The following is a 26403-nucleotide window of genomic DNA, read 5'->3' as shown; positions in this document are numbered from 1 at the left end:
ATATATATATATATATATATATATATATATATATATATATATATATTGTTACAGACGCGGCTTTTAGATGTTATATTGACCGAGCGGTGGTGTATTTAACCGCGTCCGAACAGTTACTCCCCGATTAAAACCCGATTTCACCCGACGTTGACCAGATCGCCCCACGGATATTCAATCGGGAAATCTCTAAAGCGATCGCAAGAGAATGAAAAAGAAGAAGAAGAATACGGAGGAAGAACAGATTTATTATACACACACAAGCAAAGGATGGAAGAAACAGTGACACAGCGAATCCTTAACTTACACTATTCATTTTTACTTAGCCCCAAGACAAACGAGCAGGACAGGACGTTCACACTTACACAGGGGATAATGCAGGCAGGTAAGGCTTGAGATGGAGGCAAGGTCGGGAGGCCGCCGTTCGCAATTCCTCGCGGTTTTGGCGGGAAACCCTCCGTCGCGTATCCACTGCGGGAGACGCCACGCGCTGGTTCGGCACACCTGCTCCTTTTCTTGGGGTGGGGCCGTCTCTCTCCTTTCAGCGCGTCTCTCCAAAGCTGGTTTCCTTGCCGAGTACCTCTCCTCTTTGGCTTGGAGCGTTTCGCATCTCACCGCCTCTCTTTGGTGCAGCCTCTTTGCTCCTCTCCCAGGGTCATCTCCAGCTCCTCTCCAGTCATCTCGCAAAGCAGTCCCTTACAGTCGCTTTTATCACCTCGGCCGAAATCAAGCCGCCGGCTCCGAGGGCACGCCTACCGGGTCGATCACCGCGGTGTTGATTGGCTGTTAGGGCCGGTTCACTCCTTCCCTCTTCTGACGAGGTGGAGACACGCCTTTCTTCTCCAACCTTACCTCGTGGCCAATGGTGGTTGAAGAGAAAAACCGACCAAAATGCGGAAGGCAAATGGAAGGGAGGTTTTGGGGAAATTGGAAGGGCCTACGCTTATTTTGTTTGATACAATGCAAAGTCAATCTAGTGGGAAAACACATACTTAGCCTACATGGAATAAGGAAATACACTATTTAAAAGATATATCGTGGCCTGCGTGTACTTTTCATGCAATTTAACTAGGACGCTGACTGCGACCATTATTTACATTCCAGGGTGGTACCGTACGTTTGTAACGTTCACATTGTAACGTTTCCACTTCGTTACACTTCCTCCAAAATTGTTACACTTCTCAAATTCGTTACACACTTCTCAAATTCGTTACACACTTCTCAAAATCGTTACACTGCACCCCCCTTTCTTCGGGTCCGTCCTCGGGCCTATGAAACTTTAACTTAGTGTGACACGTAGGTGTAATTCCCTCTACAATTAACCTGACCCTGAGTGTGACAATTTTAAAACACAAATAAGTATGTCCCCCTATTGCATTGCATCCTGTCTAACAGACTCAAGCCCACAGCTAACCGAATTACGGGATTGTTCTCAAACTATACATTTACGGTGGGGAGCATTATTTACAATGACGTGATTTCTTATTTACAACGCAACCCAGGACCTGTGTTTTTTTTTTTTTTCTTTTCTTTTTAGGGAACAAGAGAAAGAAATTCCTGTTGGGAGGGAGGAGACAGCACGCATTGCATCGATGCACCAGTACCAATACCACCAAAGCACCCAAAAGCACCAAACACCACAAAGCACCACAAAGCACCCAAAAGCACCATCCAGTGCGCAGTCACCATGGCTCATAATAAACACAACAAAACAACTGGTGGTGGTCTTCTCTTTCTCTGCTGGGCCGGTGTTCTTTCCGACGTCTTCTGGCTTCATGCGGCCTAGTTGGAAATAATAAAAAGCACAACTTGTGTCCATTTTTATTTAGGGCCTCAGGGGCCAACCAAGGGTGGTCCACCTGTCTGGCATAGGTGCCACCTTACCGAGGTCCGCAAGCAAGATTCCCTGGCCACTATGGCCGGTTTCCAACAGAGGTGCCCTGCCCCAGAACCTGGGGTCCATCAAGTGGTACTTGGCCGCAGAACAGCGGTCCATAAAGTGGTACATCAACGCAATGCATGCTGGTTCTGGGAATCTCGGGCGCACAATGGCCACCTCACGCACGCTCCCATCGGCACCCAATGGCGCACAGGTCATGTGGGAGACAAAAGAAAGACAATTGAGCGAGGGGTAAGGTCACAAGGGTACACGTCAATAAGGCAATGCAAGGTGAAATGCGTACGGAGGCCGAAGTGAGAAAGCTCGTCCCTACCGTACGTCACCCCCCTGTCACCTACCCTACCCTTGTTCTCACCCCATATGTACAAAAATCTACCCATTTACAAATTCGTCACTACTGTCACGTCTTCCCCATATTTCCCCTATACCAAATTCGTCTCCCCAATCCTTTTACTTCAAAATTTGCCATCACCAATTCATCATCAATCCTCATAAGGAGGGAGAGATGGAATTACGCACAATGTCACACCCACGTCATGATGCGTCTCACAATCCAAACATTTGCATCATAAAAAATAATCAAAACATGGCATGGTGTGGAGTACCTGTCACCTCCGGTGAGTGGATGCAGATGGTGCGAGGAGATCCTTCATCCTAACTATCCTCTAAATGACTTTAACACACTTTACACTACCCGGGGTCTCTCCCTGCCAATCCATTGGCCAACTTACACTATGGGTTCTAATAACCAATTCCCATTGCCCAACTGTGGTGCTTCTCAATTTGGGGTCTCACTCCCCCGATTCATCTCCCGGTGCTCTAGCACAATTTCTGGGCTGCGACGTGTACCTCTCCCAACAGGTCTACCCACCTGCACACCTCCACCACTGTAGTTGCCACCCGAGCTTACCTAGCTCCTCACCCTAACCTAACTAACTGGGGACAGCCCCTCTCCTGGCTCTGTCACCCCATGGTGCCCTCTGGCACTGGGCTACCCGGGTCCGTCCTCCGGATCCTCGAGCCCCATCCACAACAACTACTACCGGCTCCCAGAGCCCACCTGCGGCCTCACCTGGCCGACATCCTCACAGTGGTGGAGTGCCCAAACCAACTACACACACTAACAGGCTACACGCCCAGCCATTTCCACAACACCAACGCACCCATCCACATACCATTCTGTCACCCGCACCACAGATGCCAATATCCAACCACAATTTACCTGTACCCTCTACCTAACACTTACACTACCCGCCCCGGGTATCCGTGATGGGGTCCACTCTTCCCCCATTCACACCTTCGCACCATCCACTCCACTCCACAATTTCCACCATTCTCACTCCACGACCATCCATTCCAATACTCCAGATATTCCACACTACCATTTATTCCACACAGCCACATACACCTGTTCTTCATTCACCTGTCGTTGCACACCTGTGCAATCATACCTGGTGCCACCTGCACCCTCCTTTCTTCCTGGACCATTTGGTCAACACAACACGCAATCACCACTACTCCCTCATACACTGCTCCACACACCTGTTCAGTTGCACACCTGTGTAATCACACCTGTTCCATTCTCACCTGTTCAATCCTCACACACACGGCATCATCTCAGCTAACTACTCCCCTCTGAAACTTGCGCTTCCCAGTCGTCCCTTTAAACTATTGCGCTCCCACGTCATTATCATCCACACTAATCTACCTGCGTCCCCACTACAGGTATCAGTCACTAACTAATCTTAACGTTACCTACTGTCATCTTCTAGGGCCCTATCAATATAACCTAACCCACCCGGGCTAGTTTTCACTGCCATACACCCCATAAGCTATTGCTCCTTTGCCCCCACTGTGAGGGATGGTGGATTTGCCATCCCACCACATCGGGGGTCTCTCACTACCAATTTCGCTCGTCCAAATCCAACAATTCAAAAATTTTCCATTTACTGCCAATTCTATTCGCTTTTCTAAATTTCGTTTTAAATCACTATCACTATCACCATCACCCGTCTACTTATTACATCCTCTCGGTGCGCCACTTTCCTTCGAAAGCTCGGCTTCGTACAGCCGAGCCATGAACGCGGGTTCTTTTGTGCCAGCGGCTGGATACGTCCCGCATTCGTGGCAGGGATGGGGGCTTACCCGGGCCGAGATCCCACGCACCACCTCGGCGTGGAGCCATCCAATGTCCCGATCTCGACCTGCCGGCACGTCTCAATAGAAAGTGGTCGCCATGACGACCCTTCCTATCGGGCGGCCCGCTCCGTCTAGTGGAGCCCGGACGCGGCCGTTCCACGCGAGGCCCAGCGTGGATCGCGCACGGCAGTTCTTTCGAAACCGCCGTGGTTCGGATCCCCGCTGGTTCTCGCGGCACGCGAAGCCCGGCACGCACCGAGGGCCCGAGTCGGCTATAAGTCGTTCTAACCTTTAACCCGGTTATCGTCGACGCCTCACCTGGATGCTTACAAGCATACGCTACCCCTTTCGTGCTCATACATGCAGCCGTTTCCATGCTCTTGGTCGTACCTTCTCTAACACACCTCGGTACACTCATTCCGCTCACCGACTTGGTCACACACCTGACCACCGAACACCTTGGCACACATTCGTCGCTCGCACACCTCACCAACACACCTCTTCGCGCCCCTTTCTCGGTCACCTCCTTTGTGACGATCACAGGTGTGCTCTCATTCGCACACCCAACCACGTGCCTCACTACCAACTCAAATGTGCCTTCCCACACACGCGCTACCATTCCAGGTGTGCATCCTTCCATCCCAGGTGTACATCCTCGCTCACCTGTCACAACCAGCTCACTCTCCTTGTCACTCTCACTACTCTCACCACCACTCTTGACAGCGCACTCACCCTTACTTTCGACGGCACACTCTTTCCTCATGCACCTGTCCGTTACACACCTTTCTCGTGCACACTCTCCCGTTACACCCTCTGTAACACTCACCACAGACGTACACTTTCTCGTTACATCCTCTGTAACACTCACCACAGGTGTACACTTTCTCGTTACATCCTCTGTAACACTCACCACAGGTGTACACTCTCTCGTTACTTCCTCTGTAACACTCACCACAGGTGTACACTCTCTCGTTACTTCCTCCGTAACACTCACCACACCGCGCTTCCATGTACCCCTCGCACACGCGCTTCGACCGGCTCACTCCTGACGGCACACTCACTCCTCGGCGTGCACTTTTTCCTCACACACCCCATGGTCGGACATTCTCGCACACCTCTTTTTTCGCACACCTGACCTGTCACACACTTCACCAACGGCCTTTCACGAACACCCGGATCCAAACCAATCCCCAAGCCGACTGAAGCTTTCCCCACATCATATACATTGCCACTCACCTCCGTACCTCGTCGCACCTCCTCTGCCACCTGCAAACTTTTTATTTGGTTAGTGAGCACCGCATCAGGATTTGAACACAGACCTTGTACATATTCCATGACTTCCTCCTTTATCTCCCTCTTAGTTTCCCTCCGTCTCTTCTTAATTTCACTCACCCCCTCTTCCACCTCCTCTAATTTTTCCTTTACCTCCTTCAGCTCCCGGTGCGCCCCCACTATTTCTTCCTCCATCGCTACTTTAACCGTTTCTATGTGCGTCCTTACCTCCCGGTCCTTCGTCTCCATTACTTCTGTCACCTATTCCAACCTCTTCGTCAATCCCTCATGTACCATTTGACATTCCTTTTGTGTCGCTATTAATTCATTTTTAATGTCCTTTTGTGTTGCTTTTAAACCCCCGATGATTGCAGTGTTCTTTTCCACTTGGTCCGCTAGTTCCTTTTGTCCCACTGTCAGCTGTTCTACTCCTTTCGTCAGATCTTCTATTCCCCCCTGTAACTTTGCCGTATTATTTCTCACCTCTTTCTCTATACGCTTTTCGCCTCGCTTTACCTCCTCGCGCAGCCCCGAAACCTCCTCACTTACCCCTCGTCGTATTTCCTCCATCTCTTTTGTAGATGCCACCCTCATCTGTCCCAATTCATCCCTCTGAGCATCCAGTTTGGTTTCTACCCCGATTTTCACCTCCTCTATCTGCTCTCCCATTTGTTTGATTTCCCTGGCCGATTGTTCCCCTATTTCCCGCAATTTGTCTTCCATCCTATTTTCTAACCCCATTAACCCATTTTTCACTCCCTCTATCTGATTCTCCTGGGCAGCCATTCTATTTTCTACCCCCTCTAACCCCTTTTGCATCCCTTCCATTTGATTCTCTTGAGCGGCCATTCTGTTTTCTACCCCCGTTAACCCATTCTTTACCTCTTTTATCCCGTTGTCTAACCCCTCAAAATTATTGTCTAACTTCTCACCGGTACCCCTCGCTTCGTCCCTCATTACCCCCATTTGCCCCATAATTCTGCTTTCCATTTTTTCACTATCAGCCCTCCTTTGCTCACTCTGCAGGTTGAGGGACGCCTGCATTTGTACTATACTGTCGTTTTTTTCCTGCATTTCCACCATGAATTGGGCCATGAAGGCTTGCATTTGGGCCGCGCTCATTGGTTCCGCGACCGTGGCCCCCTCAACCACGTGCGCGAGGGCGCCATTCTGTGCGTCTGAAACCTCCGCAACCACATTGCTATTTTTCTCCTCCTCCCTATCCTCCATATACATTTCCCCGAGGTCCTGGGTCGATTCCACCCTGTCTATTTCTCCCACCGACATCCGATCGCCTTGATTGTCCATGGCGCGATCTCAAAATTCGGGTTTTGCTTTATAAAACAAAATAAATTTCGGCAGCTCGTAATTTTGACCAAAATTTTTTTCTAGATGTTTTAAAAATTTGGTTCGGGACCCGAATTCCACTCCCAGACACCAATTGTTACTCTAATAGTACAATTGGTGTTCCAAAATTTGGGCCTAACAAATTTAGTCCCAGGTCCGAATCCCAACTCCTCGACACCAATTGTTACTGTACTAACACAATTGGTGTCCACAATTTGGGCTAAATAAATTTAGTCCCAGGTTCGAATCCCACCTCCTGACTACCAATTGTTACAGACGCGGCTTTTAGATGTTATATTGACCGAGCGGTGGTGTATTTAACCGCGTCCGAACAGTTACTCCCCGATTAAAACCCGATTTCACCCGACGTTGACCAGATCGCCCCACGGATATTCAATCGGGAAATCTCTAAAGCGATCGCAAGAGAATGAAAAAGAAGAAGAAGAATACGGAGGAAGAACAGTTATTATACACACACAAGCAAAGGATGGAAGAAACAGTGACACAGCGAATCCTTAACTTACACTATTCATTTTTACTTAGCCCCAAGACAAACGAGCAGGACAGGACGTTCACACTTACACAGGGGATAATGCAGGCAGGTAAGGCTTGAGATGGAGGCAAGGTCGGGAGGCCGTCGTTCGCAATTCCTCGCGGTTTTGGCGGGAAACCCTCCGTCGCGTATCCACTGCGGGAGACGCCACGCGCTGGTTCGGCACACCTGCTCCTTTTCTTGGGGTGGGGCCGTCTCTCTCCTTTCAGCGCGTCTCTCCAAAGCTGGTTTCCTTGCCGAGTACCTCTCCTCTTTGGCTTGGAGCGTTTCGCATCTCACCGCCTCTCTTTGGTGCAGCCTCTTTGCTCCTCTCCCAGGGTCATCTCCAGCTCCTCTCCAGTCATCTCGCAAAGCAGTCCCTTACAGTCGCTTTTATCACCTCGGCCGAAATCAAGCCGCCGGCTCCGAGGGCACGCCTACCGGGTCGATCACCGCGGTGTTGATTGGCTGTTAGGGCCGGTTCACTCCTTCCCTCTTCTGACGAGGTGGAGACACGCCTTTCTTCTCCAACCTTACCTCGTGGCCAATGGTGGTTGAAGAGAAAAACCGACCAAAATGCGGAAGGCAAATGGAAGGGAGGTTTTGGGGAAATTGGAAGGGCCTACGCTTATTTTGTTTGATACAATGCAAAGTCAATCTAGTGGGAAAACACATACTTAGCCTACATGGAATAAGGAAATACACTATTTAAAAGATATATCGTGGCCTGCGTGTACTTTTCATGCAATTTAACTAGGACGCTGACTGCGACCATTATTTACATTACAGGGTGGTACCGTACGTTTGTAACGTTCACATTGTAACGTTTCCACTTCGTTACACTTCCTCCAAAATTGTTACACTTCTCAAATTCGTTACACACTTCTCAAATTCGTTACACACTTCTCAAATTCGTTACAATATATATATATATATATATATATATATATATATATATATATATATATATATATATATATATATATATATATATACAGACTTGGCATTTAATATGGAATATTTTTTTTGTGGGGGTGAACTTACTTTTCAAGATGTCTTAGAACCAAAAGTTCATTGGAATTATGTTGAAATTATTCTAGATTTTGTTAATATGACCTTTAAAAGAAACAAAAACCACATTTGACATTTTGAAACAAATAAATTGATCCTTGAAAGTGATGTAAACTGATATCGAACTCAATTCATGGACAGTACTGTGTTAATCTTCTGTTCGTTTTCCAGAAGTATCTCTTTATTTTGCACATTAGCCAAACATTTTTTTAACAAAAACAAAAGTTAAATTACGACTGGGATTACGGACAGTAAAATTATAGTTCAGTACTTCGTGTAACCCCCACGAGCATTCAGGAGAGCACGTACACGTTGAGGCATGCTGTTCACGAGATTTGCCAAGGTTTGGACAGGAATCGCTTGCCATGCAGTGACAATAGCCTGCTGAAATTCACACACAGAGGTCGGCTGCTGGTCCAAGTGGCCGATTTGACGCGTTAATTCTGCCCACAAGTTCTCTATCGGATTCATATCCGGGGACATGGCAGGCCACTCCATATGCTTTTCACCACGGTCAGCAAGAAATTTGTTGGATCATGCGAGCACGATGAGGCCGTGCATTGTCGTCTTGGAAGACAAAGTTTCCTCGAAAGGCTGCACGAGCAAATGGAAGCAATGTTTCTTCCAGAATGGCCCTGTACTTGAACTGGTTCAGGTTTCCATTCAGAACAACCAGGTCAGTTTTGCCCCCTGCATGAAAAGCAGCCCAAACGGTCAACCCACCACCTCCAGCTTCGACTCTTGGCACTGTACAATCTTTGTTGTAGGCTTCATGCACTTGTCTGCACACTCGGACGCGGCCATCTTGACGATAGACCAGAAATCTAGACTCGTCACTGAAGATCACGTGATTCCAGTGTCCTGGCTGCCATTGACGGTGCTCTCTGGCCCACTGCAATCGGCGCTGGCAGTGTTGTCTGTTCTGGCGTCGCTTTCTCAGGGGACGCCTGGCATGATAGCCTGCTTGAACCAGTCGTTGATTGACTAGCCTTCTGGATACAGGCACATTTGTCAGTTGCTGCCACTCAGCCCTAAGCCGATTAGCTGACTTGGTACGGCCATTGCGGACTAACCGGTGCAGCTGGCGATCATCCCTCCTTGTGGTTCTGCGGGGACGTCCTGGCCTCGGTATTGGAGTAGGGACACCCCTCTGAGCATTTCGTTTCAGGATCTTTGACACCTGACCTTGAGTGATGCCATACTGCCGAGCAATCGCACGCTGTTTCATGCCGTAATTTCGTAAAGCCACCACTCCATGACAAACAGCATTGTCGAGTTGACGGACCATCTCCAGAGGAAGCGGCAATAACTTTTGGAGATGTGCAGCAGTTGTTTTCCACTAAGACAGAAAGCAACAACCCTTGTATACCCGACTGTGAAGCCAATCATCAAATGCACCTGTCCGTACATTTTGCCACGCCACCTGTGATATAATCCTGTTGTTGACTTCTTGCTGCGACAGACAATCAGTGACATGGTTCTTTTAACAAATAAATCACCAAAGTGTAAAAGAAACTCACCAGATTGATATCCTAAGTTAAGAAAGTAAACCCAAGTCAAGAAAAAATATATATTCCATATTAAATGCCAAGTCTGTATATATATATACATATATACATATATACATATATATATATATATACATATATATATATATACATATATACATATATATACATATATACATATATATACATATATACATATATATACATATATACATATATATACATATATACATATATATACATATATACATATATACATATATATATATACACAAAGAATTAAGTTAAGCACCCCCCCCGTTTTTTTACAACCTCGCACATTACAAGTTTGTTGTCGTCAAAACAGTGTAATATACCCATGATATTGCTATATTTTCTGGAGAAGTGATATTATGGTCACATAAAAACATAACAATCATGCCGTTTTCAATATTTTATTCTGAATAATTTAAGGTGAAATTTTTTGGGAATTTTAGGCATATTTTCACCTCAATTTAAGTATGGAGCTATAGGTCCATCACGGACAGTGTGGATGACGTTTATGTTTTCTAACGTACAGTCATTGTTCTGAGAAGACCTCTAGCGATCTTTGCGTCAATAACGTGTGTAGGACCCACGTGATCGGATCACTGACTCAGCCCTACGTCTCATAGACCCTGTAAGCCGTCGTATGCGTTGCTGTGGCAGGTTGTTCCATTCCCGATGTAATGCACGTTCCAATTCATCCAGATTGGCTATTGGAGGGACCATCTTCGCAATTTGTCGTCCCAACATGTCCCAAACGTGCTCGAGGGGGTTCAACCTGCCACAGCAACGCATACGACGGCTTACAGGGTCTATGAGACGTAGGGCTGAGTCAGTGATCCGATCACGTGGGTCCTACACACGTTATTGACGCAAAGATCGCTAGAGGTCTTCTCAGAACAATGACTGTACGTTAGAAAACATAAACGTCATCCACACTGTCCGTGATGGACACACACAGCTCCATACTTAAATTGAGGTGAAAATATGCCTAAAATTCCCAAAAAATTTCACCTTAAATTATTCAGAATAAAATATTGAAAACGGCATGATTGTTATGTTTTTATGTGACCATAATATCACTTCTCCAGAAAATATAGCAATATCATGGGTATATTACACTGTTTTGACGACAACAAACTTGTAATGTGCGAGGTTGTAAAAAAACGGGGGGGGTGCTTAACTTAATTCTTTGTGTATATATATATACATATATACATATATATACATATATATACATATATATAATATTATTGTTATTATTATTATTATAAAATTTTACATTATTACTATAAAAGAAATGATTTTATAAAAATTTCTTTTAAAAATTCCACTGATATTATGTGCAGATCAGTGACAAAAAAAATCTCAATTGAATCCATATTAAATTCAGGCTTACACAACAAAATGTGAAAAAAGTCAAAGGGGCTGAATACTTTCTGAAGGCACTGTATCTTTATACTATGTGTGTGTGTGTGTGTGTGTGTGTGTGTGTGTGTGTGTGTGTGTGTGTGTGTGCGTGCGCAAAACATCCGTAGTGGGTGTAGGGAAGTGTTTTAGGCACCCACAAAAAAACCCAATGATTTCTTCAAAATGCCAACAAGATCAGAACATCACCGGGTACTTCTGCTAGTGTAATTAATTCCTTGTACGTTGTTTCCTCTGTGATTTATCCCTATGTCCCTTATGGCACCGCATTAGACACTAGTTAGAATCACGCATTTAATGGCACTCAATAATAAAACATACCGGAAGCCAGGACGTTGAGCCCTACCGCTGACAACCCCGACTTGGGAGGCACAGACAGGACGGGCAGGCCGAGGCCAAGCCCCGAGAAGCCGTGGTTGGTCAGGGTTCTTGATTGACAGGACTGGTATGAAGTAACTCGCTGATTGGCGAGGAGGACAAATGACGTAAGAGCCTGGATGATAAAAACGCGCGAGCGGACGCTTCGCTCTTCTTCTTCACTTCGCTCTTCTTCTTCGCTTCTCGCTGCGTCTGGTCTGAATCACGGCAGTCGGCATTTATCTCTCTCGTTCTGGACAATAAAGCGAATGATTGTGCTTGGACGACGGACTCCAGGAAGCGATCGGACCAACCGTGTTCGGAGACACCACTGATAGACGTGCAGAGGCAGTGGTAGAGCTGTGGACCGAGGGCTGCAGTTTCCCACCAAAGACGACGAAGACAGGCACAGCTGGAGGAGCGAGCTGCACGCGGCCCGTTCGATTCGCGCAGAAGGCCTGTTGCATGCAGGCAGGCACGGCCTAGTGAACGAGGGCATACAGAGGCCTAGCAGCACGGGAGCGAGAGGTTCCCGCCAACGACCGGGCGGTTTCCTCCAATGCCCCAGACGATTTTGACGACCCCTGACGAGACCCAACCAGTGATCAGAGTAAAGTGCACCCACACACACACATTATTTTCAGTTACCTTCTTTCCCTGTGTCCGTGTTTCAAGTCTGTTTGTAGGGACGTCCCAATTTAGGAAATTATTTGATCGTGCGTTTCTTTGTTAGCGGCATTTCTTTTAATAAAACTTGTTTCTTTTTGTACATTTAAAAACCGTTTCGTGTGTTATTTTCCACAGGTTTGAGGACTGCCGGTGAGACCCGTTCAGGTAAGCGCTCTCCAGCATCCTCCTCCTCCTCCTCCTCCTCCTCCTCCTCCTCCCCCTTCCGCCCCCCCCCCCCCATGTGTATCAACTCCGCCACATATTGAACAGAACGCTTCGGAGTAACAGCTTGTTCGGCTATCCGTTTCTTGGAAAGATTTTAATCGCCAGGAACACGACAATACTGTCCCGGTTTGTTGTGTCAGATTTCCATTGGCTTTGATCGGGTCGACTGTTACTCATGATGAGGTGCAGTGAAAAATCTAATCAATGTCGAATAAAAATTAGTAAGATTTAATGAAGCCTGCCAGCACGCACGCACGGTACATGGTTGCCTATAAAAAAGGTACGTAATTTTTGAACGGCTTCATATTGGGGTTAAACAATCTGTGACCATGTGACAAATCAGCTTCTTCAGATATAACCGTGGTGTTGGCTGATATGGATAAGAGGTGTCGAGTTAATATTTTAATAGCGCATTAAATATGTTAAACCCAGGTGTGTGCTACCTTAGAACTATACTGCCAACCGATGCTGTGGCCCATTGATGCCCAGACCGTTCATACCGAATGCCAAGTGCCGGTGTTGATAATTGGTCCACCAGTTGTCACCACTCGGTCATCTCCATCCTGCAACTGAACTTCGAGACGTCCATCGCGTAGCGCGACAGCAAGAGAACGCTTTTCAGGCTCACGGCGCCGTGTATACAGCAGCAAGCCTTCTGGATCATACGTGCGAATAGAGAAAGCGAGGATTTCCCTGTAAAGGCAAATATCAGGTACAGGCCTTAATTACAGGCCCCCATGTGCAATAGTGCTGTCAAAAAAATTACATAAAGAGTTCATTGGGTGCACCCCCTTTTTCTGGTGAAAATTTATGGGCTTATCCCTTTATGGCCTGATCAGTGATTGTTTAATTTGAAACAAAACCAAATAGGGTCAAAATGACCAAGAGTGCAGAGTTTAGTGGATAAATCAAATCCTATACGATCAAAGGCCCGTATATGCTCAAAACATGCTCTCATTACTGTAAAAAAACCACCTTTAGAGGCCATTTTTCCCCGCAAGCGGGGGTTGGCCTTTTTCGGGAACTGTGGTTGTTGTTGTTTTTCGGTCCCCTTTTTGAAGCAATGTTTTTTTACGGCCGGATGCCCTTCCTGACGCCAACCCTTTTTGCCGCCTTTCACGACAAGCAGGGAATTACCAGTGAACTGGTACTCAATTTGCCGACCTCGGAAGGATGACAGGCTGAGTCAACCCCCCTGGCGTTAATTCAGCGATTGACCGGGATTCGAACCCAGGATCCTAGGATCCTAAGCCGGCACCCTAGCCGCTAGCCCAACACCAGGGATCCTCTCAGCCTTCTCAGCCTTCTCAGCCTTCTCATTACTGTAAACACAAAGGAAATGTCGAATTAGAGCAGCGTTTCAGGTACGGTTATAATTTGGTAATCACGGATATTAAGACCAAATCTTTGAACACAGCTTATACAGTACTCGTCGGTTCTTCTTGAAAATTACTATAAGCAACCAATGGAACCTGGAGTAGTTTATAACAATTTTGTTTCAATTTTTAGGTTACTAGACTCAGTTGTTTAATGGCTAGAGTGTCAGCTCTGAGTCTGGGGGGTCGGTGGTTCAAACCCCACCGAATCATACCATAGACTTTAAAAAATGGTACGTGCTGCTTCCTTGCTTAACGTTCAGCATTTAAAAGATCAAGAGAAATGCACAATCCCCATAGGTTGGCGTCCATGTGGAGGAAGAAATTCCTCAGGAAATGCCCTGCTGAATGTGATGAGATTGGCGGTGCCATTGTTGTGACGTAGCTGGTACCCAGATTCCCAGAGTACCCCAGTAAGTGACTGCACATCCCCCATGCTCAGTGGCTGTGTTTGTCTCACTTAATAATCATGTGTTGTAACAGACACGCTGTATTTTAATATTAAAAAGGAAGGACTGGGTTGTAATGATGGAAATTGAAGTGCCAATGTACCTCATGATACTAGGTAGGTCAAAGCTGATGTAGAAAGTGAGTTTTGCCGTGCTCTGCGGAATGAGGCATAATGCCGTTGGGTCCTTCCGGGGGTGCCAGATCTCACTTGGCTCCATTTTCTGTCATGGAATAAATAAATGAAAACAGTTAAAAACAAACAAACAAACAAACAAAAAAACAAAAAACAAAAAAACAAGTACAGATACAAAGTACACTGCCCCCATGCCAAATAAATAAATATCCTCCAGTGGGCGGCATTGCCGGGACACCTTCGGCACCTGGCGATGCCGCCGTGCAGCACATAGAGACGGTATTGGAAGGGAAAGGTGTACAATAATTGATTAATTGCATAATTAAAAATCAATAAATAATAATCATAAAATAATTTTTTAATCAATTGGCTAATAGCATACCTCAACCACCAGTGTTTCATCTGCAGCTGTAACTTTTTGAAAATTAATTAAATAAGTCATTAATCGGAAAAATTAATTAATCAATTGATTAATTATTTATTGATCGATTAATTGATAAATTAATAAATCTGAAATATCCTTTATATATCGCCACATCACTTGGTTGCTGCCGTGTCCAAATATTAGCTTCCTAGCTCAAAAGGTGACCGAGATGTTACCCAGATGAGAAAGGAAATAAATTAGTGATTAACCCTTTGAGTACGGATGACGTCCAGTGCCGCAACCCGTGAAAAAGTTTTGTGTATGGTTGACGTTACTACACGTCATCGACTATCCCTAAAAATATATCGTCAGTACGTGGTTGCATTCCCGTACCAAAATGCCAAATTAATCCCGTTTTATCAAATTTATCGAGGTTCGAGAATTTTTATTTAATTTGTTTAGGTTGCTGGAGATCCCGGGATTATCCCAAAAAAATCCCGTACTCAAAGGGTTAATAATGAAAATAAATGAATAATAATCATAAAATAATTAAATAATTAATCAATTGGCCACTTGAATACCTAAACCACCACCGTTTCATCCGAATCTGGAACTTAAAAAAAAAGTTAAGTAATTAATCGAATAATTCATTGAGTAATCGATTAATTAATAAACGAAAAATACCCTTCACAGCCAAATCACTTGGTCATTGTCGTGTCCAAATATCAGCTTCCTAACTCAAAAAGTTCCTCAGATATTGCCCAGATGAGAAAGGAAATAAATAAGTACTTAATTAATCAATAATAATAAAACACAGTTTGTGTGTGTAATGTTACCGATAGACTCCTAAACGGAGAGGCTCATGTGCTTGATATTTGGCACAGACATGGCCATTGAGCCTGGGAAGAACATGGCCGACCTAAAAAAAATTATTTCATAATATTTCTTTACCATATTTTTACCTCAGCGCATTTCAGCGAGGAATATTATGCATGGAATCTGACCGGTGGCAGAGCAGCGCGCTGATTCGCTCAGAGCGATCACGTGATGTTCCTTGCCGCCATTAACTCAGTTACGCGTTCGCACGTATTTCAGGGCGAAAAGCGATTGCGTTTTTTCACATTTCAGCGAGGAACATTGCCATTCACACCACATAGGTTTTTTTTTCTTTCATCTTTACGAGATCCATATTTTTTATTCATATTTACCTCAGCGCATTTCAGCGAGGAATATTATACACGGAATCTGATCAGGTGGCAGAGCAGCGCGCTGATTCGCTCAGAGCGATCACGTGATGCTCCTTGCCGCCATAAACTCACAGTTACGCGTTCGCACGTAATTCACACGTTCAAAACAAACGAGATCCGCGAAGCGAGTTGATCGAGTCATGCTAACAAAGATGGCGACACTGCGGCTTCACTTTTCACGGAGTATGAGCGTTCTATATATTTTCAATTCAGTGCGCCCGACTCGCTCACGTACTTGATTTGTGGCATAGACATGGCCATTGGGCCTTCACGGTGTAATTTGTGCGAGGCTTTTGTCCAAGTGAGCTTGAGTCGAGAGGGCGAATGTACGGGGTGGGAATGTACGGGTCTCCCTTCCCCGCCCGGCAACGCCGGTATTGGAGGGCGTCACAGGATCGGTGAGTCTCCAAAATCCGCTTCGTGCTGTTGCGAAGATGCAGGACGATGTCGCGATTGTTGTGCTGCTCTTCGACCATGAGAACTGCAACGTCATTGTTGACTGGCCCTCCCCTTCCCTCCCCCTTCCCCCTCCCCTCCCCCCTACCCCCCCTTCTTGCCTCCCCCTCCCTTTTCCCCCCTCCCCCTCCCTTTTCCCCCTTCCCCCTCCACCCTACCCCCTCCGCTTCTCCCCTCCCCCTCCCTTTCCCCCCCTCTCCCTTTTCCCCCTCCCCCTCCCTTTTCCCCCTCCCCCTCCCTTTTCCCCCTTCCCCTCCCTTTTCCCCCTTCCCCTTCCCCCCTTCCCCCCTCCCCCTCCCATGTGGGAGTTGAGCAAAACCTGAGCAGCAGATTACAAAATAGGACGAAGGACCAGTACGTTTGGACTCGCAGAACAAGGTGTCAAATATCACGGTCACGCTTTTCTTCTCGACGGTTTTGTACCTTCATTTTTACCTGTTTGCTTGCAAAATGCAAGCATCATGTTTGTAAAATGTTATCACCATTAATGTTGTACAAATGGAATGCAAAAAATAATTCTGCCCAAAGGTTGCATGGAATGGTCTCCATGGAAAGGTGGTGGCAGCAGAGACAGTGGATGTGTTTAAATTAGAATTGGATTGGTATCTAGAAACAGTGGTAATAGGTATTGGCAGGCTTGAGCAGGCTTGACGTGACTTGCGAAAAGTGACCGTTGTTGAATTTTTGACCAAAGAAAGTATCATTACAAAGACAACCTATGAACACATGCATGGAAACAATACTGCAGCCTATGATAGATAGGGTGGCAAACAGGGTGGCAGAATTCAAGATTTCCAAATCTCTAGTAAGAGCACAGTTACTCATGGTGAGGCCAGTCTGTCGAAACTCCCTCAAAGAAAATCACCAAAGTGTGCAAGGTTGTAGCAATATCTCGAAAAACACATTGTGGAATCTCTTATGGAAGCGTTCACAAGACCAACCGCAAACGATAATATTGGTCAATCAAAACCTCGATTTGCATATTAGTCATGAAAGGGAGTACGGCAGTTACAAGACAAATTTATAATATGCTCCAGATCCTTCCAAGGAACTTCAATGCAGGAGGAAGCCATTAGGCCCATCAAAGCCTGCACTATGATTGCCAGCTTACGGTTGATTGCCCATGCTCTGGTACTTTTTAAATGCTGAGCGTGAGCAAGGAAGCAGCACGTGCCATTTTTATTGTATTTGGTACGACTCAGCAAGGGTTCGAACCGCCCACCAACGACCCAGACTCAGAGCGGATGCTCCAACCATTATACCACCAAGTCTGGTTAGACCATTACATTGGGTTTGTGTTCTGAATCCCAAATAGGCCACAGTGACGATTTTTGTTTCTGTTCCGAAACCTGAAGGCACACCTGTGTGAAGCTCAGTATTGGAACAATATGTAGCTCATCAAGTTGTCGAGGGGTACACATTGAGAGCTGTCAAAATCGTTCCATTTTGAACTCTTCACTTGTCGAAAGATAAATGGCACAAGTGCGGTTTTCAAGGGAGGAGACATTTGTGAAAAATAAAGGTAATTTTATTGCGATTCCTTTTCTTTGCTTAGTAGGTTATAAAGATGAAAGCCTCTTACATGAACTTTGCTGCAGGAACGATACTATTAAACTGCAGATCTGCAGTGCCAACACCTTGGTCCGAGAGCTAGGTGGATTTTATTTGACATGGAAACTACAAAAGCTTTGTCATGCTGGTGTGGTACAGGTAGCTTACCTGACCCCAGAAAGCCAATTCTTAAGTGCAGCTAGCGGTGGGTGGGGTAGGGGGCGCCACCCAAAGTACCCCCCAGATTGGTTTTATTTGACATAGAGACTACAAGACCAACTCATATGCCAAGTGGTAGGGTGATCTCCACCGACTACAAATCTGCAACTTAAGAAGAAAATTTCTGGTGGGGAGGTCACTTAAGAACAACATTAATTAGTGCTAATTAGGCCTTTATTTGACATATAAGCTACAAAACTGAAATCACATACAACATGCAGAGAATGGTCCCCTCATCAATAAACAACAACTTAAGAACAGAATATGTGGTGGTAAGGTCACTTAAGAAGAGGTCAAAGGTCACGGAATAGGGGTTTCCAGCTCTTCATTACTGTTTGATTACAACATGCCACATGATACACACATGGCGTTGTCATTGAAACCTATATCAGTGGAGCCTGAAGTGAGATACATGAGAAGCAGAAATTTTCCAATACCATTTCCTTTGATTTCAATCAGCGAAAACATTTTAAAATGCACCTATTTGACCCCCATGGCTAATAACACTGTTATTTGACATGTAAGCTACAAAACTGAAATCACATACAAAATGTAGAGAATGGTCCCCTCATCAATAAACCACAACTTAAGAACAGAATATGTGGTGGTAAGGTTACTTAAGAAGAGGTCAAAGGTCACAGAATAGGGGTTTTCTGCACTTAATTACATGAGAAACTTGTAAACTGTGAAGACAATGTAAAAGCTGTAACATTTATTATAACAATTTCTGCTAAATTAGTACAGGTAAAATTTCTTCTAAATTACTACAAGTAATTTCTTAGAATTGCCTGTACAAACTATACTTCAACAATTTCCGAGAAATTATATTTGAGGAATTCCCTGTCCAGCAATTTCCTGTAAATTATAAACTCCAAGGATTCCTCATCTAACATACTCGAAAATAATTCACCAAATTCCGAGAAATAATATTTGAAGGACCCCACCCACCGCTAGCTGCACTTAAGAATTGGCTTTCTGGGGTCAGGTAAGCTGCTGTACTACACCAGCATGACTAAGCTTTTGTAGTTTCCATGCCAAATAAAATCCACCCAGATCTTGGACTATTAGACCTGTCAGACATGTCAACGATTAACGACATACCTAATCTAATTTACATTATAATGCCCTTAAAGAGAGGTTTTGCGTTTCTGATTTCCACACAATCTGATAATAGGAGCATTATAATCGACACATGCAAAAACCTTCAGAGATCCATGTTTCATTTTCTCCATAAGAAACAACATGCCCCCAACTTTTGTTGATTTTCGAACCCACTAACATATGTCATCTATCTATAATTCCAGTAATCTCTGTGTGTGTGTGTGTGTGTGTGTATGTGTGTATGTCTGTGTGTTTGTCTGTGACCGCTGTTTCTCGACAACCACGGGTCCGATATACTTGAAACTTGCCAGGTATATTGCTGGGGACCCGAGGATGTGCCTTTTCAAGGTTTCATATTAATCGGACAAGTAGTTACCGAGCTATGTCCAAAAAACGATTCAACCAATCAGAGAGCAGCGAGTTATCACGTGTGCCGAACGTGGCGAACAGACTCTGCCTCGGACGGCACATTTGAGAGCGTATTCATTTATTTCACGTTGGCAAACTATGTTGGCGTTAAACTATGTTTTAAAACTAATTAAAACTAATTTGCGATTCTTTCGCTTTCCTGCGCGTTTGTGCACGCTATGGCGATTTCTTTACCAAACTCCGCAAGCCGTTCGCTTTGGACCAAACCATTTCATGTAAATAGACGGGGGGGATTGTCACCGTACTCGCAAGCCGTTCGCTTTGGACCAAACCATTCCATGTAAATAGAGGGGGGGGATTGTCACCGTACTCGCAAGCCGTTCGCTTTGGACCAAACCATTTCATGTAAATAGAGGGGGGGGATATAATTTTAGATATATATATAGTACGGGCATGCCCTAGTCTATCTATAATTCCAGTAATCTCTGTATGTCTGTATGTCTGTGACCGCTGTTTCTCGACAACCACGGGTCCGATATACTTGAAACTTGCCAGGTATATTGCTGGGGACCCGAGGATGTGCCTTTTCAAGGTTTCATATTAATCGGACAAGTAGTTACCGAGCTATGTCCAAAAAACGATTCAACCAATCAGAGAGCAGCGAGTTATCACGTGTGCCGAACGTGGCGAACAGACTCTGCCTCGGACGGCACATTTGAGAGCGTATTCATTTATTTCACGTTGGCAAACTATGTTGGCGTTAAACTATGTTTTAAAACTAATTAAAACTAATTTGCGATTCTTTCGCTTTCCTGCGCGTTTGTGCACGCTATGGCGATTTCTTTACCAAACTCCGCAAGCCGTTCGCTTTGGACCAAACCATTTCATGTAAATAGAGGGGGGGGGGGGATTGTCACCGTACTCGCAAGCCGTTCGCTTTGGACCAAACCATTTCATGTAAATAGAGGGGGGGGATTGTCACCGTACTCGCAAGCCGTTCGCTTTGGACCAAACCATTTCATGTAAATAGAGGGGGGGGATTGTCACCGTACTCGCAAGCCGTTCGCTTTGGACCAAACCATTTCATGTAAATAGAGGGGGGGGGGGGGGATATAATTTTAGATATATATATAGTACGGGCATGCCCTAGTCTATCTATAATTCCAGTAATCTCTGTGTGTGTGTGTGTCTGTGTGTATGCGACCGCTGTTTCTCGACAACTACCGGTCCGATATACTTGAAACTTGCCAGGTATATTGCTGGGGACCCGAGGATGTGCCTTTTCAAGGTTTTAAATTAATCGGACAAGTAGTTACCGAGCTATGGCGATTTCTTTACCAAACTCCGCAAGCCGTTCGCTTTGGACCAAACCATTTCATGTAAATAGAGGGGGGGGATTGTCACCGTACTCGCAAGCCGTTCGCTTTGGACCAAACCATTTCATGTAAATAGAGGGGGGGGATTGTCACCGTACTCGCAAGCCGTTCGCTTTGGACCAAACCATTTCATGTAAATAGAGGGGGGGGATTGTTACCGTACTCGCAAGCCGTTCGCTTTGGACCAAACCATTTCATGTAAATAGAGGGGGGGGGATATAATTTTAGATATATATATAGTACGGGCATGCCCTAGTTTTTTAAATTTCAGGTGAGGCCTATGCTTGATTATGGAGCATGATAGCGGGGTAGCTCCTGACCCTGGCAGGAAGTGTATCCTCCATGTGGGAAAAGCAGATGAGACCACTGGCAACATCGCACCCATCACTGAAGACCATTGGTCATCCATCATCAATGTAGCAGCAAGGAGGAGACAAAAACGAAATTTTGTCACATCCAAGTACTATACGATAATTCAGTCGCTGCCAGATGAATCCGACAGTAGCCATGGCTATCACGTGAACTGTTACAAAAACTTTACTGCCGTGCCACGTGATGATACAACAGAAAAAACCCAGACACATGCATCAAGTGAGAAGACCCTGCATTCATCATGTGATTTTGCCCCGTCAACGTCTACCTCGGGTATTTTCCCACGCATTTGCCTGTTTTGCAAGAAAGCTAGGAAGAAGAAGGGTGGTAGAGAAGAACATCTTGGTGAATGTGAAACTCTCGAAGCTGAGATAAAAATAAAAACTGCTGCAGCTGATAAAAAGGACAACAGCCTTCTTGGACTGATCTCTGGTGTAGACTTTCGATGTAAAGAGGTTCGGTACCATCACAGTTGCAGAAGTACTTACCTTTCCAATGCACAGTCTCTCCATAGGCCTACTGCTATTGCAGGTAGCATTTCTTTGTTAGGTTTATATGCTTACATCGAGAAATCAGTTATATTTGGCAAAAGGCCTGAACTTCTTACATCCATCTTCACTCGGTACCAAGAGCTTTGTGAAGACGCCGGTGAGACTCCAATTTCTACAGCCAGAAATTTGGCAACAAACTTACAGAATAAATTTGGTGACATAATTAGGGTAGAGTGTAAAGATAGGGCTAGAAAGGCAGGGGCCATTGTTTATCCCACAGGTTTAGGTGAGCACCTTATCCATACAGCCTGTGATTATGCAGCATCGCCTGAAGCTGTCATTCATAAGGCTGCCTTACTCTTGCGTAAAGCAATCAAACATGCACAAATCACACCTCTACCTGAACCTCCCACTCTGCAAAACCTGTATGAGGGTGAAGTTACTGTCCCAGATATGTTGATAGATTTCTTTCAGGTCTTGTACGGGGGCCCCAATCAAAACTTGTACACTCCAAAACTCAAACGTCGTGCCTTGTCCTCAAGCCAGGATGCCTTATTCGTTACTCAAAGGGGGAAAGTAAAACCAGCCAAACAGATAATTCTCGGAATGGCAATCAAGTCTATGAATGGTAGCAGGAAGCTGATTGAAATGTTGAACAGATTTGGCCATGTTGTCAATTACCACACCATTGAGACACTGGAGACATCCTTAGGAGATGCCATTCAGAGTACGGAGCAGACCTGTCCGGAGGGAACCCTTCTTGATCAGGTGTTTGGTTTGGCATTCGACAATTTTGATGAACTGTCTGAGACATTGTCAGGAGCCGACACTCTTCACGATACAATGGGTATCTTGTATCAAAATAAAGATGTGGTAGGGACAAGCAGACCCGTTAATCAAGTTGCGCCAACAACATCACGGCCAGAAAAAGTATCAAGAAAGAGAAAACTGCATGTTCGGGAACAGCCCCTTGAGCCATACCGTAAAAAACCCCGAATGGGCACATTTGATTATGAAACCACCGATGTTGACAACCGGCCTGCTAATCGGAAGCTAGCTCTAGACAAGGACCTTGCATGGATGATATGTCATGCCTTGCAGATGGCTAACATTCCCATGTGGGTAGGATTCAATGCTTTGATATGCCCAGACACAACTCCAGAACAAAATGTCTTGTATATGAAAAACTTGAACAAGCCGATAACGTCGCTTGATGTTATACAGGATACCCTAATCACCACACAGAATTGTGCGCAAGAGTGCGGTCAGCAGTATGGTGTTGTAACCTATGACCTCAATGCTGCCAAACCTGCCATGCAGATTCAGGTTACCGAGTCGCCCAGGTTCGACAAGGTCTTCATCATGCTTGGTCCATTCCACATAGAAATGGCTTTCTTTAAAGCCCTAGGGAAACTGATCGATGCATCTGGTGGCCCAGAAATGCTGCGAGACACAGATGTCCTAGCTGCTGGATCCCTGAATGGTTTTCTGAGTGGCAAGCACTTCAACAGATGCAAACGGTTGCACCCGATACTGGCCTTGGCATTTGAACTGATACACTTCCAAGCATTCCTTGAGACATTTGAAGGCAATGATGAAGTTGAAGATTTACTTTCAAGGTTACAAACAAAACAGGATGAAGAGACATGGACACAAATAGAATCATCTTCTGCGTTCACAAGATGTGTCACGTTATACAAGGAGTATGCTGTCCAAACCCGATCAGGGACACATGGACCAACTGCCCAATTCTGGATGATTTACATCGACTTTATCCACGACTTCCACCTTCTGGAGCGAGCAATTCGAACAAACGACGTGGACCTGTTCACTCATGCACTAACACCAATCATACACTTGTTCTTCACCACAAACCATGTCAATTACTCACGGTGGCTCACGAAGTTTCAGTTGGACTTGGTAAACATGGACAGTACTCACCCAGGACTTCGTTCTATCTTGGAAAATGGTGTCTTTACGGTTAAAAGGACTGACAAGGCATTCAGTAGATGCCCAGTAGATCTTACACTGGAACAGACAGTAAATGCCGATTCTGCATCCAGACGGACTGGTATATCATCCATGACAAACATCTTCAGTGCACGTCTTCGCTGGATGTTAACCAAGTCCACCAGAGCAGCAATTATATCAAGGGCATTAGCAATGACCGGACTTTCTCAAACGGAAGACATCACAGCTGAACTCCGCCCAGCCCGCATCAGAAGGGACACAAGCGATTTGCATAAGGTTGTAAACCAGATAAAAGACTCATGCAATCCATTTAAGTACACTGAAATATCGGATAGGCTGTACAACATCAGCACTGGTAAGGCAGCGACAGATTCCATCAAGACATGTTTGCTGGCCATCCGGGAGAAAGGACAAGCCAGATACAACGAATTTGTTGATGCCTGCATTGAAGATCCAAATCGGTTTGAACGGCCAATCAAAAGGGAGAAGCTCAGAACCTTCACGGAAAATGGCACAGTAAATAAGCGTAACAGAGACAAACGTGTTGCATCACTTGTGTGCACTCGTGACCTTATGGGACGCCTGGTTGCCATTGCTTGTCAGAGAAAACTTGATTTGAAACATATCTTTTCATATCCACTGACACCGGTTCCACTGTCCATGTGCAGCACAGACGGTTGTATGGTCAAGACGGAAAAGAGTGGACTTCTGGAGCTGTTAGAGAGCAAAGTTCCCTCTGTCACACCAAGCTCAGTTGATGCCTATATGGTTGATGGTATGTTCCTGCTACATGTTCTTCCACCCCACATTCCAGGAACGTATGGAGCCCTGGCAGCCGGCATTTTAAGACAAGTCACCGCTCTCTCCCGTGGAAGAGTGCATCTCATCTTTGACGCATATCCAGTCCTATCAATAAAAGACTGTGAAAGAGCAAGAAGAGGTCTGGATGACACAGACAAGAAAGAATACGCCATATCTGGACCTGAACAGCACCGCCCGAGAAATATCTTGGATTGTCTAAAGTCAAGATCATTCAAAGAGCAGCTACCAAAATTCCTGGCAATGGAATGGGAGGCCCAGCAATATGCAGACATAATTCAAGGACGACTTGTGTATCTCTCGTATCTTGGAGCATGCTACCTTTTCTACGTGAAAGATGGGAAAGTCATGAAGGAAGAAGTAGAGACCTTGAAAACCAATCATGAAGAAGCTGACACCTTGATCTGCACTCATGTTAGTCACATTGACAAGGAAAATGCGAAGAACATAGCAGTCAGGGCATCAGATACAGATGTCGCCGTCATTCTGCTGTATCACTGCAGGCAGTTCAAAGCACATATTTGGATGGATGTTGGGACATCGGGAAGGAATGACAGGCGATTCATAGACATCACTGCAATTAGAAAAGTCTTGGAAACCCCACTCTGTCAAGCACTAGCTGGCTTCCATGCATTTACGGGATCAGATTACACATCTGCCTTCTTCAAAAAAGGAAAGAAACGTCCCTTCAAAATTCTTGAGGGTTATAAGGATGCTCAAGACGCATTTGCAGAGATGGCAACGGACAACTTGGGATTGGATTCAGTGGAAGTAATCATGTCTTTCACTGCAAGAATGTATGGAGCCAAGCCAATTCAAGCACTTTCACTCAATGCACACCACTATAAAGTGTTTCAGAAGACATATGCACCAAAGGCCACAGCGAAGAATCCTCTTGAGAACCTTCGGGGCATCGATGCAACCATGATACCACCGTGTGAAGCCGAGGTCTCCCAGCAAATCAAGCGTGCATCATTTGTTGCCAAAATGTGGGCGGATGCCAACAAAAAGATGATATGTCAACAGCCAACTGCAGAAAATGGCTGGGAGGTTCAAGGGCAAGCCTACGACGTCATATGGTTTGATGGACCACAGATACCTGGATCTCTTGTTCCTGATGAAGGAGAAACTGAAACTGATGCCGAGGATAATGACAACTTTGAACCCTGCTCTTCTGATGAGGACATTTTGCAATCCGATGAAGATGACGAACAGTAACTCTTAATTTCAAATCTCAGATACAATGTATGTTACACTTACAGGAGGACAAGGCACTGCAAACAGTTTCCAATACGTTTTCTAACATTCTAAACACTAGGAATTCGTCGAAGGATGCATTCAGTGTTTGGTTCTTGTGCAGGAGTGTTTTGTGCTCGAGTTTTAGGCCTACTTAATTATCCAGGTGTTATCGATGTACAGTGTACAGTAGTTGCCATTTAACTTTCCAATCAGATTGAGAGGGTTAAATGCCCTGTTCTTAAGTGACCTCCGCACCACAATTTTTTTTCTTAACTTGTTGTTTATTGATGAGGGGGCCATTCTCTATACATTTTGAATATGGTTTCAGTTTTGTAGCTTACATGTCAAATAAAACTAGTTCAAAGGTCATTCAGTCAAAATTGGCATTTTTGACCTGTTC

The 26403-nt window shown here is 45.3% G+C and overlaps 1 protein-coding gene across 3 annotated transcripts in view; it reads right to left on the bottom strand.

Annotated features, from left to right (window-relative positions):
- Positions 1 to 26403, bottom strand: part of GAS6 (growth arrest specific 6) — a 79964-nt gene that overhangs the window by 16651 nt on the left and 36910 nt on the right. For all 3 annotated transcript variants that reach the window (XM_078783223.1, XM_078783224.1, XM_078783222.1), the window contains exons 9-10: positions 14398 to 14516; positions 12970 to 13162 (exon numbers count right to left, since the gene is read on the bottom strand). In XM_078783223.1, the coding sequence (XP_078639349.1) occupies positions 12970 to 13162; positions 14398 to 14516 (312 nt within the window). The remainder of the gene's footprint in view (positions 1 to 12969; positions 13163 to 14397; positions 14517 to 26403) is intronic.

This window comes from Myxine glutinosa, chromosome 8 (assembly GCF_964187855.1).
Source record: "Myxine glutinosa chromosome 8, kmMyxGlut1.1, whole genome shotgun sequence".
Lineage (NCBI taxonomy): Eukaryota > Metazoa > Chordata > Myxini > Myxiniformes > Myxinidae > Myxine > Myxine glutinosa.
This window is presented reverse-complemented; position numbering and strand designations above follow the sequence as displayed.